Source organism: Oryctolagus cuniculus, chromosome 8 (assembly GCF_964237555.1).
Source record: "Oryctolagus cuniculus chromosome 8, mOryCun1.1, whole genome shotgun sequence".
NCBI lineage: Eukaryota > Metazoa > Chordata > Mammalia > Lagomorpha > Leporidae > Oryctolagus > Oryctolagus cuniculus.
The window spans coordinates 55545444-55558338 of record NC_091439.1 but is presented as its reverse complement, the minus strand read 5'-3'; the positions used below and the strand labels follow the sequence as shown (position 1 = coordinate 55558338).

Sequence of the window (12895 nt, the reverse complement as noted above, 5' to 3'; positions counted from 1 at the left end):
CGGGCCACAGCAGAGAGCTGGCCTGGAAGAGGGGCAACCAGGACAGAATCCGGCGCCCCGACCGGGACTAGAACCCGGAGGATTAGCCTAGTGAGCCACAGCGCCGGCCCGACATGGGGAAAATATTAAATACTACAATTGAAGTTAAATTGCAAATGAAAGCAGGAAGTGAAAAATGTCTCTGTGGGAATATGTACCCTATGATGCTAATGGTCTCTGAGCCTATATTTTAATGGACACTATGGGAAACGGTGACTTGATCAGCATAGCCCTGACTGTTAATGAACAACTTAATACATTATCCCTCTTAGTAGTTTTTTTGTCTGTTCTACTTAATATGACTGGTTTAATTCTGTAATTAATACACAGTTATTCTTAAGTGTTAAAAATTAACTGAAATGTGATCCCTGTTAAACATAAGAGTGGGAATAAGAGAGGGAAGAGATGTATAATTTGGGACATGCTCAAGCTGACTTGCCCCAAATGGTAGAGTTAAAAACATACCAGGGGATTCCAATTCAATCCCATCAAGGTGGCATGTACCAATGCCATCTCACTAGTCCAAGTGATCAATTTCAGTTCACAATTGATCATAATGAAAGGACTAAGAGTCAAAGGGAGCACATAAACAAGTCTAGTACCTGCTAACACTAACTGATGGAATAAATAAAGGGGAGAGTGATCCAACATGGGAAGTGAGATACTCAGCAGACTCATAGAATGGCAGACGTCCTAAATAGCACTCTGGCCTCAGAATCAGCCCTAAAGGCATTCGGATCTGGCTGAAAAGCCCATGAGAGTATTTCAGGCATGGAAAGCCAAGACACTCTGGCAAAAGATCTCTGCGAGTGAGATCCCAGTGGAAAGAACAGGTCTTCAAAGAAGGAGGTACCTTTCTCTGAAGGGAGGAGAGAACCTCCACTTTGACTATGACCTTGTCTAAACAAGATAAGAATCGGAGAACTCAGAGGGCTTCCATAGCCTTGGAAACTCATGACTGGAGCATAGGGAGACTACTGATGCCATAGACAGGAGTGTCAATTGGTAAAGTCAACAACAGGAGTCACTGTGCACTTACTCCTCATGTAGGATCTCTGTCCTTAATGTGCTGTGTATTGAGATTTAATGCTATAACGAGTACTCAAACAATATATTTCACTTTGTGTTTCTATGGGGGTGCAAACTGTTGAAATCTTTACTTAATGTATACTAAACTGATCCTCTGTAAAAAAAAAAAAAAAAAAAAAAATTATCAACTCCCAGCTTGACTCTCACTGGGATTAAACATGACAATAGGTCTGATCTGTTTTCATCATCATTTTTTTTTTTTTTATTTTTTATTTTTGACAGGCAGAGTGGACAGTGAGAGAGAGAGACAGAGAGAGAAAGGTCTTCCTTTGCCGTTGGTTCACCCTCCAATGGCCGCCGCTGCAGCCGGCGCACCGCGCTGATCCGATGGCAGGAGCCAGGATCCAGGTGCTTTTCCTGGTCTCCCATGGGGTGCAGGGCCCAAGCACCTGGGCCATCCTCCACTGCACTCCCTGGCCATAGCAGAGAGCTGGCCTGGAAGAGGGGCAACCGGGACAGAATCCGGCGCCCCAACCGGGACTAGAACCCGGTGTGCCGGCGCCGCAAGGTGGAGGATTAGCCTATTGAGCCACAGCGCCGGCTCTTCATCATCATTTAAAAAAAATCATCTATTATTTTTCACTTTATGTTTCTGTGTGGGAGCAAACTGTTGAAATCCTTACTTAATGTATACTAAGCTGATCTTCTGTATATTAAGATAATCGAAAATGAATCTTGATGTGAACGGAAGGGGAGAGGGAGTGGGAAAGGGGAGGGTAGTGGGTGGGAGGGACGGTATGTGGGGGAAGCCATTGTAATCCATAAATCGTACTTTGGAAATTTATATTCATTAAATAAAAGTTAAAAAAAATAAAAAAAAAATAAAAAAAAACAGGGTCATGATAATGAACAGAAGAAGCTTCACTGCATTCTAATTATAAAGGCAGCTTCTGTTCAGCACGCATGTTTATATAGTGAGAAAATGATTAACAAGACAGGCATGGAACCCTTGTTCTACTATGAGACTTTTTATACACTCTAAGCAAAATGCTACATTTTTAAAAACCTTCCTGCCCAAGTTTCAGATCAAAATTCTCCCAGATAATACCTCAAAGAAATGGCAAGCTGTGGTTTAGTTTTCTAAATATATATAAATATAAATATATATAAATATAAATATGGAATTGACATAAATTTGGAGAAATCTCCAACGTGAGATGGTATGGATGAAAACAAATAATGATATTTTTCAAGAGAGCTTAAACTTGAAAGAAATCAACAACTTTCTGAGCAAGGGGAGTTCTGAATAGTGGTGCCCAAGAGTAAATTGTGATCTGTTACAAGGCTGGCAAATGACAACTACTGGGTCAAAAACAGGTCAAACACTTAACGTTACCCATGGTCATTCACTCACACAATATTGTCTCTGACAGTTTCAGGCTACAAGGTAAAGTTTCAGGCTACTCAAGTAAAGTGAAAGATAACTGAACATGTAAAGATTCTTTTTCTTGTCAGTCCTCCCCCCAAAACAGTATAACGATTTACACTGTACTAGATATAATGTCATCCAGAGTTGGTCTAGAGTATGCAGGAATATATGAGCAGATGAAATGGAAGTAATATACCATTATATGTAAGGAATGTATCTTTGGAATTTAGTATCCACAGGTGAGTGGAACCAATCCTCAAGGACCAGAGAGACAACTGTACTCTCTGGCTTGGCCATGAGACATGGCAAATATGGAAACGTTGGCGAAAGGCAGTGTGAATGATTCTGAATTAATCTTAAGAGTCCAGAGTAGCCACTAGCCCTCCAATGGCAGAATGAGACCTGTGAAATAGACCCACTCTAGCTATCTACAAATCTGCATGAGAAACAAAACACTCATTGAGCCAGTCTGGTGTCACAGTGGGTTAAGCCACCACTTGTGATGCCCAAGTCAAAATGGTGGTACAAGTCCCAGCTGCTCTGCTTCCAATCCAGCTCCCTGCAAACGTACCTGTGAGACTGATGGATCATGCCTCAAGCTCTTGGGCTCATTGCTACCCATGTGGGAGACCCAGGGGTAGATCCATGATCCTTTTTTTCAGCCTGGCCCAGACATAGCTGTTGCAGGCATTTGGAGGAGTGAACAGATTTTTGATATCTCTATCTATCTACCTATCTACATACCTACCTACCTACCTACCTCTCTTTCTCTATCCCCTCCGTGTGTGCATATATGTGTATATGTATGCATATGTGCATCACTCGGACTTTCAAAAAGTAAATAGATAGAACAAAAAATACTTACTGTTGATATTCTCTGTTTGAATGCAGCAAAATCCAAATTTCATGGATGAGTATACTCTGCTTAAGCTTTCCCATAGAGGCTGGCTTCTCAGATTGACAACACTAGGAAAAGGATCTCACTCAAAGTTCAGGTGTGGTTTAAGTCTCAACTTCTGATGTTGATGGGCTCAACTGCAACAGGTTTTCATTCCTCTACCTAAGATAAGAAAAACTGAGTGTTAGCTAATCCAGACCAGCGGCCCCCCCACACTCTTAGAATGCTGCATTTTCTGTGTAGAGCTATGTGTGGATGTCAGCCGTGACTCCTCAGCTTTTGGTTTAAATGTCATCTACATAAGGGAAGCCTCCCAGCACAGGAGGTTGAGACAAGTTTGCTTGATGTTGCAGTGGATTAGTCCACCATCACTTGTGATGCCATACTCCATATTGGAATGCTGATTTGAGATCCAGCTGCCCTTCTATCTAGCTCCTTACTAGAGAACCTAGAAAAGCAATGGATTATGGTCCAAGGACTTGGGCCCCTTGCTACTTATGTGGGAAGCCCTGCTGTAGTTCTAGGATCTTGATCTGACTTGGTCCAGTACTGTCTTTTGTAGATATTTAGGTAGTGAACCACTGGTTTTGAGGTATACATCTCTATCTATCTATCTATCTATCTATCTATCTATCTATCTACCTACCTACCTACCTACCTACCTACCTATCTCTCCATCCCTCTCTCTCCCTCTGTCCTTAGTCACTCTAAATTTCAACTAAATAAATAAAATAGGACATTAAAAACCCCACAAGAGTGTACAGCAACACATAGATGATATAAAGCTCTAAGAATTTGTGCTAAAGATGCTAGCTGACAGGGAATGAACAAAACTCATGTCAAACTTTAAAAATGTCATTTCACAGAATGCCTAGTGAAAAACCTCATGATGTGAAAAGGCATACAGAGCTTTCATTGTCACTTTTCCTGAAATGATCAAGCTCACTAACGTCAATGGCTCCCTTACTTCATAAAGATTTTCAGGGTCCACACATTTGCATGAGAACCCAGAAGCTGCCCTTGCTCTCAGGTTTTCAGCCTTTCCTGTCATTCCTTTTGCTACCTTTCTGAACCCAGTTTGGGCTGCTTTAAACGTTAATGGCTCAGCTAAAGCAAAACCGGTGCTACAGAAGGAGCTGTAAGCAATAGACTGGTTGGCATCTCCTACTACTGAGACCAACATTTCATTCTAGGGCATTACTTGCTGGACTTCACTTCTCGATGCACTACTATAATTAATCATATAAGTAGTAATAATAAGATCATTGGTTTGCCAAATATAGACAGGAAAGACTGACATTAAAGTGTCATAGAGTGTTTTGGGGAAGATCTCATTATTGCCATTGTTTACCAAATTGACATATAATGTTTCAAGCAGTCTCTGCTTTCTAGAAGAATTTTTTAACATATTTCATAAAAAGACTACCAGAATTTTTATCTCCATGTTTTACTAAAACACTATTCCTGCTTTCCTTCTGAATCCACGTTTCAAGTGTTAGAGGTACTGAACAGCCCTAGAGTTCAACTGAATGTTTCTGTCTTAACAGGGCTCACTGAGGCTACTTGGAAACCTAGATGTCTGACTACTCCTAATCAACACTATTTCCATTTGTGTATGATTACTTCCGTTATTAGCAAACTCCATTTGCTAGGTGATCTTTTCTAGCCCCCTGAAATCCCACTAGGTAATTCCAACAACTCTCAGGTTATAGTGTTTCATAAAAGCATTCCTGTAACCCTCATTAAATATTGGTATCTATTTGTTTAGCACTATGAACGAATGCAAGAGATTTCCCCCTATTCTTAAAAAGCACACAATTGGATCAGAACCATAATCTTGGTTAATACCATAATTATTTGGTTATAATTATGGTTAAACCATAATCTTGCATAATTACAAACAGAAAAAATGTGCATAATTAAATGAACCAGTTTGCTTACTGCATGATCCTCAGTCACGTATTTTCTGTTTTTCAGATCTCAAGTTCCAGAGAGGCCAGGACCTTGCTGAATTCGTCCTGCCACTTGGCACTCAGTATTCTGCACATGCACAGATGCTCAATAAGTCATTTTTGGTGAATGGATGAAGATTATGTGCATTTGCTTAGTAAAGGTGAAGATTAAATGAGTTACATACATGAAGACCTTAGGACAACATCTATTATTAAGACATTAATATAGTAAAATATTGGCTGGCGCCGCGGCTCACTAGGCTAATCCTCCCCCTTGCGGCGCCGGCACACCGGGTTCTAGTCCCAGTCCAGGCGCCAGATTCTGTCCCGGTTGCCCCTCTTCCAGGCCAGCTCTCTGCTGTGGCCAGGGAGTGCAGTGGAGGATGGCCTGGGTGCTTGGGCCCTGCACCCCATGGGAGACCAGGAGAAACACCTGGCTCCTGGCTTCGGATCAGCGCAGTACAGCAGCCACAGCGGCCATTGGAGAGTAAACCAACGGTAAAGGAAGACCCTTCTCTCTGTCTCTCTCACTGTCCACTCTGCCTGTTAAAAAAAATTTTTTTTAAATAAAATATAAAAAAAATTACGCCAGCGCCGCGGCTCACTAGGCTAATCCTCCCCTTTGCGGCGCCGGCACACCAGGTTCTAGTCCCGGTCAGGGCACCAGATTCTGTCCCGGTTGCCCCTCTTCCAGGCCAGCTCTCTGCTGTGGCCAGGGAGTGCAGTGGAGGATGGCCCAAGTGCTTGGGCCCTGCACCCCATGGGAGACCAGGAGAAGTACCTGGCTCCTGCCATCAGATCAGCGCGCTGCGCCAGCCGCAGCGCGCTGGCCATGGCGGCCATTGGAGGGTGAACCAACAGCAAAGGAAGACCTTTCTCTCTGTCTCTCTCTCACTGCCTCTGCCTGTCAAAAAATAAAAATAAATAAATAAAATACACAGTAAAATATTATAAAATGGATAAGATTTCGAGTAGAGATTAGAATAGACATTCTAAAATTTATTTTAAAGTGACCTTGGAAAAAATAGGTGATAACAGAAAGAATACACCTTATGACACTATTGATGAAGGCAATGTATTAAGCATGGTGTTTAAATATATAAAGACTAAAGGTGTATAACAGCACTGCAATCCAACATTTGCTAAACTAAACAAAACCCAAATAACATTTTTTATTTCAAAATAATGCATACTTTAAAACTGTTGTTAGGAGAGGGAGGGGGATGTAAATTAACACTTATCCTCAAATATCACTTGTTGAGCATGTCTAAATGTGCAGAATACTGTGTGCCAAGTGCCAGGATGACTGCAACAAGGTCCTGGCCTCTCTGGAGCTTGAGATCTGAAAAGAAGAAAATACATGACAGATGATCATGAGGTAAACAAACTGGTTCATTTCATTATGCATACTTTGGTTTTGCTTGTAATTATGCATCTCACCAAGATGATAGTTCTGATCCAGTTGTATACTTTTTGAGAATAGAGGGAAATTTCTTGCATTCTTTCATCTCACAGGGCTAAGCAAATAGATGAAAATATTTTTTACCTCTTTAGATATATAAAGCATAAGGGACAGAAATGAGCTAGCTAGCTAGCCATCCTCCACTGCCTTCCTGGGCCACAGCAGAGTGCTGGACTGGACTGGCACCCCAACCGGGACTAGAACCCGGGGTGCCGGGCACCGCAGGTGTGGGGAGCAATCCGGACTGGACTGAGTTACTGGAATTAAGACTTATTCTATGCATCTGCTCTCCCACTGTGGGGAGCAAACCGGACTAGACTGAGTTACTGGAATTAAGACTTATTCTATGCATCTGCTCTCCCACAATATGGCGCTGGGAGAGAAGTAAATAGCTTCCGCACAGCTGCCTCCAGTTCAACCAATAAACTGTAGGACTTGCTACTGATTGGAGGAGAGCAGCGTACTCGGCGTGTGGGCAGCCGAGTTGGGATTGGCGGAGGAGGACTATAAAGGAGGAGAGAGACAGCATGCACGAGGAACATCGAAGGGGAACACCTGTGCAGCCCCCGAAGAGAGCCAGCCGGCGGTGTGCCGCTCCCCTGCGGAAGTGGGGAATGCGGCCAGGGGGAACTGCCCTTCCACGGAGGTGGAAGGGATAGTAGCCAACCCGGGAAGAACCAGCAGCAAACCCGGGGAGGGCCGAGCAGACGAAAGAACAGCGCAGGGTCCTGTGTCGTTCCTCCACGAAGAGGGGGAGCGACATAATGGTGCCGTGACTCGGATATGAAGCCTAGGCAGGGTTTAGTGTCGTTCCCCCACGAAGACGGGGAGCGACATAATGGTGCCGTGACTCGGATATGAAGCCTAGGCAGGGTTTAGTGTCGTTCCTCCATGAAGAGGGGGAGCGACATAATGGTGCCGTGACTCGGATAGCAAACTTAGGAGGGAAGAAACGGGAAGAAATGGGAAATTACCGGAGAGAGAGACTAGCAAACAGCCTAGGGAAAAGCCGGACGAAAAGGGTGCCGGAAGAAGCTATTGAAAGCCTAGGCATAGACTCGGATATGGACTGTGGGAAAGAAGTTAGGATTGAAAGCGAAAGTGAAAGCTTTCATAGACTCGGATGCGGACTATGGCGGGGAAGCTAGGAGATTGAAAGCGAAAGTGAAACCTGGAGGAGGCTTGGACTCGGATACGGACTGTGGGGAGTAGCCAGGAGAAATGAGAGGAATATTGTTGGAAGAAAACTTAAAGAAACATACCGGGTAGAGAAAAATGTTAGGGAGGATGAAGCCGCGAGTGCAGGCCGAGGCGGAGATATAAGCCACCTTGGAATTCTTCAAGTCACCCCGGGGAGCAAGAGGCGAAGATCTGGAACCAGAGGCAGAGACGTGGGCCGCCAGGATTCGCCAGGTTAGTCCGGGGAACTTGGACTGAATGCCGGTGGTGGCGGAAACATTCGCGGAAGCCGCCGCGTGCAGAGAGAGCACGGGGCGTGAATAAATAGGGAACGCGGGGCTGGCGCGAGGCCGTGGTGCAGACGCGAAGGGCGTGGAGACCGCGGAGCGCGCGAAGCCAAGCCTCGCAAAGCCGAGGCGCGGGCTGAAGCGGCTCAGAGCCGGCGGGGCGAGGCGCCGGGAAGCCGCGCGGAGCCGTGAAGCTGCCGGCAGGGCGAGGCGCCGGGAAGCCGCAGGGATAAGAGAAACAGAAGTTTAGAAGTAAGATGAGAGAAATAGGAATGCTGGAAGATAGAAGTAAAATGGGAGAAATAGGAATGCCCGGAGATAGAGAAATAGAGAAATAGAAAGGCCTCCCCTCAACATGGCAACGAGAAAGTTTGGATTCGGTCTGCCTGATTAAGTGAAGCGATGAGCACGATGAGCACCTGCGGGCAGCTAGCAGCTTATGCGCCGCAGGTCACCGAAGACAGGCACGAATTAACATCAGTAAGGCTTCCCCACAATACAACAATGAGAAAGCTTGGATTCGGTCTGCCTGATTTAAGGCGGTAAGCACCAGCAAGCAGCTCGACCAAAGCATGAGCTGCAGGTCACCGAAGATAGGCACAAACCAACACTAATAAGTCTCCCCCACAATAAGGCAATGAGAAGGCTTGGATTCGGTTTGCCTGATAGGGCTTATAAGCCCCTGCAGGCTCAACCAGAGCATGCGCTGCAGGGCACCGAACACAGGCACGCATCAGCGCCTAAAAACCTCCTCACAACATGGCGAAGAGAGGACCCGGATTCGGTTTGCCTGATTGATAGGACTTGTAAGAGCCTGTGGCAACTCTAGCAAGTAGAGCAGAGTGTGTGCCGCGGGACACCGAAGACAGGCGCGTATCAACGCCAAAAAATAAAAAGAAAGGGGGATCTGTGGGGAGCAATCCGGACTGGACTGAGTTACTGGAATTAAGACTTATTCTATGCATCTGCTCTCCCACTGTGGGGAGCAAATCGGACTAGACTGAGTTACTGGAATTAAGACTTATTCTATGCATCTGCTCTCCCACAATATGGCGCTGGGAGAAAAGTAAACAGCTTCCGCACAGCTGCCTCCAGTTCAACCAATAAACTGTAGGACTTGCTACTGATTGGAGGAGAGCAGCGTACTCGGCGTGTGGGCAGCCGAGTTGGGATTGGCGGAGGAGGACTATAAAGGAGGAGAGAGACGGCATGCACGAGGAACATCGAAGGGGAACACCTGTGCAGCCCCCGAAGAGAGCCAGCCGGCGGTGTGCCGCTCCCCTGCGGAAGTGGGGAATGCGGCCAGGGGGAACTGCCCTTCCACGGAGGTGGAAGGGATAGTAGCCAACCCGGGAAGAACCAGCAGCAAACCCGGGGAGGGCCGAGCAGACGAAAGAACAGCGCAGGGTCCTGTGTCGTTCCTCCACGAAGAGGGGGAGCGACACGCAGGCACAGGATTAGCTAGCCAGTGAGCCATGGCACTGGCCTGACCCCAACCTCTTTTAATATATGAGGTGACTCGCTGGCGCCGTGGCTCACTAGGCTAATCCTCTGCCTTGCGGCGCCAGCACACAAGGTTCTAGTGCCGGTCGGGGCACCAGATTCTGTCCCGGTTGCCCCTCTTCCAGGCCAGCTCTCTGCTGTGGCCAGGGAGTGCAGTGGAGGATGGCCCAAGTACTTGGGCCCTGCACCCCATGGGAGACCAGGAGAAGTACCTGGCTCCTGCCATCAGATCAGCGCGCTGCGCCAGCCGCAGCGCGCTGGCCATGGCGGCCATTGGAGGGTGAACCAATGGCAAAGGAAGACCTTTCTCTCTGTCTCTCTCTCTCACTGTCCACTCTGCCTGTCAAAAATAAATAAAAAAAAAATTTTTTTTTTCACTTTTATTTAATGAATATACGTTTCCAAAGTACGAATAATGGATTACTATGGCTTCCCCCACATACCGTCCCTCCCACCCACAACCCTCCCCTTTCCCACTCCCTCTCCCCTTCCATTCACATCAAGATTCATTTTCGATTATCTTAATATACAGAAGATCAGCTTAGTATACAGTAAGTAAGGATTACAACAGTTTTCTCCCACACAGAAACATAAAGTGAAAAATAATAGATGATTTTTTTTTAATGATGATGAAATCAGATCAGACCTATTGTCATGTTTAATCCCAGTGAGAGTCAAGTTGGGAGTTGGTAGTTTCTTTTCTTTTCTTTTTTTTTTTTTTTTTTTTTTTTTTTTTACAGAGGATCAGTTTAGTATGCATTAAGTAAAGATTTCAACAGTTTGCACCCCCATAGAAACGCAAAGCAAAATATACTGTTTGAGTACTCATTATAGCATTAAGTCTCAATGTACAGCACATTAAGGACAGAGATCCTACATGGGGAGTAAGTGCACAGTGACTCCTGTTGTTGACTTTACCAATTGACACTCCTGTCTATGGCATCAGTAATCTCCCTATGCTCCAGTCATGAGTTTCCAAGGCTATGGAAGCCCCTTGAGTTCTCCGACTCTTATCTTGTTTAGACAAGGTCATGGTCAAAGTGGAGGTTCTCTCCTCCCTTCAGAGAAAGGTACCTCCTTCTTTGAAGACCTGTTCTTTCCATTGAGATCTCACTCACAGAGATCTTTTGCCAGAGTGTCTTGGCTTTCCATGCCTGAAATACTCTCATGGGCTTTTCAGCCAGATCCGAATGCCTTTAGGGCTGATTCTGAGGCCAGAGTGCTATTTAGGGCATCTGCCATTCTATGAGTCTGCTGAGTATCTCACTTCCCATGTTGGATCACTCTCCCCTTTATTTATTCTATCGGTTAGTGTTAGCAGGTACTAGACTTGCTTATGTGCTCCCTTTGACTCTTAGTCCTTTCATTATGATCAATTGCGAACTGAAATTGATCACTTGGACTAGTGAGATGGCATTGGTACATGCCACCTTGATGGGATTAAATTAGAGTCCCCTGGTATGTTTCTAACTCTACCATTTGGGGCAAGTCAGCTTGAGCATGTCCCAAATTATATATCTCTTCCCTCTCTTATTCCTACTCTTATGTTTAACAGGGATCACATTTCAGTTAAATTTCAACACTTAAGAATAACTGTGTATTAATTACAGAATTAAATCAGTCATATTAAGTAGAACAGACAAAAAAACTACTAAGAGGGATAATGTATTAAGTTGTTCATTAACAGTCAGGGCTATGCTGATCAAGTCACCGTTTCCCATAGTGTCCCTTTCACTTCAACAAGTTTCCTTTTTTAAAAATATATGAGGAGTCACTGTGCACTTACTCCTCATGTAGGATCTCTGTCCTTAATGTGCTGTGTATTGAGATTTAATGCTATAACGAGTACTCAAACAATATATTTCACTTTGTGTTTCTATGGGGGTGCAAACTGTTGAAATCTTTACTTAATGTATACTAAACTGATCCTCTGTAAAAAAAAAAAAAAAAAAAAAAAAGAAAAAGAAATTATCAACTCCCAACTTGACTCTCACTGGGATTAAACATGACAATAGGTCTGATCGGATTTCATCATCATTTAAAAAAAATCATCTATTATTTTTCACTTTATGTTTCTGTGTGGGAGCAAACTGTTGAAATCCTTACTTAATGTATACTAAGCTGATCTTCTGTATATTAAGATAATCGAAAATGAATCTTGATGTGAATGGAAGGGGAGAGGGAGTGGGAGAGGGGAGGGTAGTGGGTGGGAGGGACGGTATGTGGGGGAAGCCATTGTAATCCATAAATCGTACTTTGGAAATTTATATTCATTAAATAAAAGTTAAAAAAAATATATGAGGTGACTCCCACCAGTTCCTGAGCCAAACACTTTGATAACCAATCCATAACACACAGCAAGATATTCCTTTACATTGTTCAATTATCTCTACTTTTTTGAATCTATAGGGAAAGAAAGTGGTTTTCCATCTGCAGGATCACTCTCCAAAAGCCCACAGCAGCTGTGGCTACATTTGGCAAAGTTCAGAAGCCTGGATCTCCAGCCAAGTCTCCTGGGAGGGTGGCAGAGTCCACATATTTGAATCAACAATGGATGCCTCTCAGAATGTGCATTAGCAGCAAACTGGATTAGAAGTAGAGGCAGAGGCAGGACTGAACACAGGTACTATGCTATGGGGTGCAGGCTTCCAAAAGGCAGCTGCACCAAAATGCCTGCCCCAAAACACCTTTTCTGGAGCTCTTCATTTCAAAGCAACACTCTTCTCATGTCCCACATTCTACCATCAGCACATTTCCACCACTGTTATTTTGTTTCTCCTTTCAAAGGCAAGAAGACTTGCCCCATACATGGTCAAGCTCTGGTATTCAAATTCACAGTATTTGGTCTTGGGTTCCAAGATGGCAGAGTAGGGAGGGAGCCTACTGCTCTAGCCCAGGAGAAGATAGCTTTAAAAAAAGTGGAGAGAGTATAGTCTCAGAGAAGAGTTAGGGAGAAAGCAGCAAAGGAAACACTACCAAAATTAAAGGGACATGGTGGACATACATAGAGGGTGTGGGTGCCCAGGCTCAGGACTCCAGCAGCAGAGCCTACACACCAGCATTGGAAAGGGGGGTGGGGGTGAGACCAGACTGCAGCAGCCCAAGCCACTGGCAAAA

General features: G+C 44.8%; 1 protein-coding gene across 1 annotated transcript in view; it reads right to left on the bottom strand.

Moving 5' to 3' along the window:
• Positions 1–3415: 3415 nt before the first annotated feature.
• LOC127483279 (uncharacterized) overlaps positions 3416–12895 on the bottom strand; it is a 49352-nt gene continuing 39872 nt past the window's right edge. Inside the window, exon 3 of the mRNA XM_070047770.1 lies at positions 3416–3557. Coding sequence (XP_069903871.1) covers positions 3546–3557 — 12 coding nt within the window. The 3' untranslated portion in view covers positions 3416–3545. The remainder of the gene's footprint in view (positions 3558–12895) is intronic.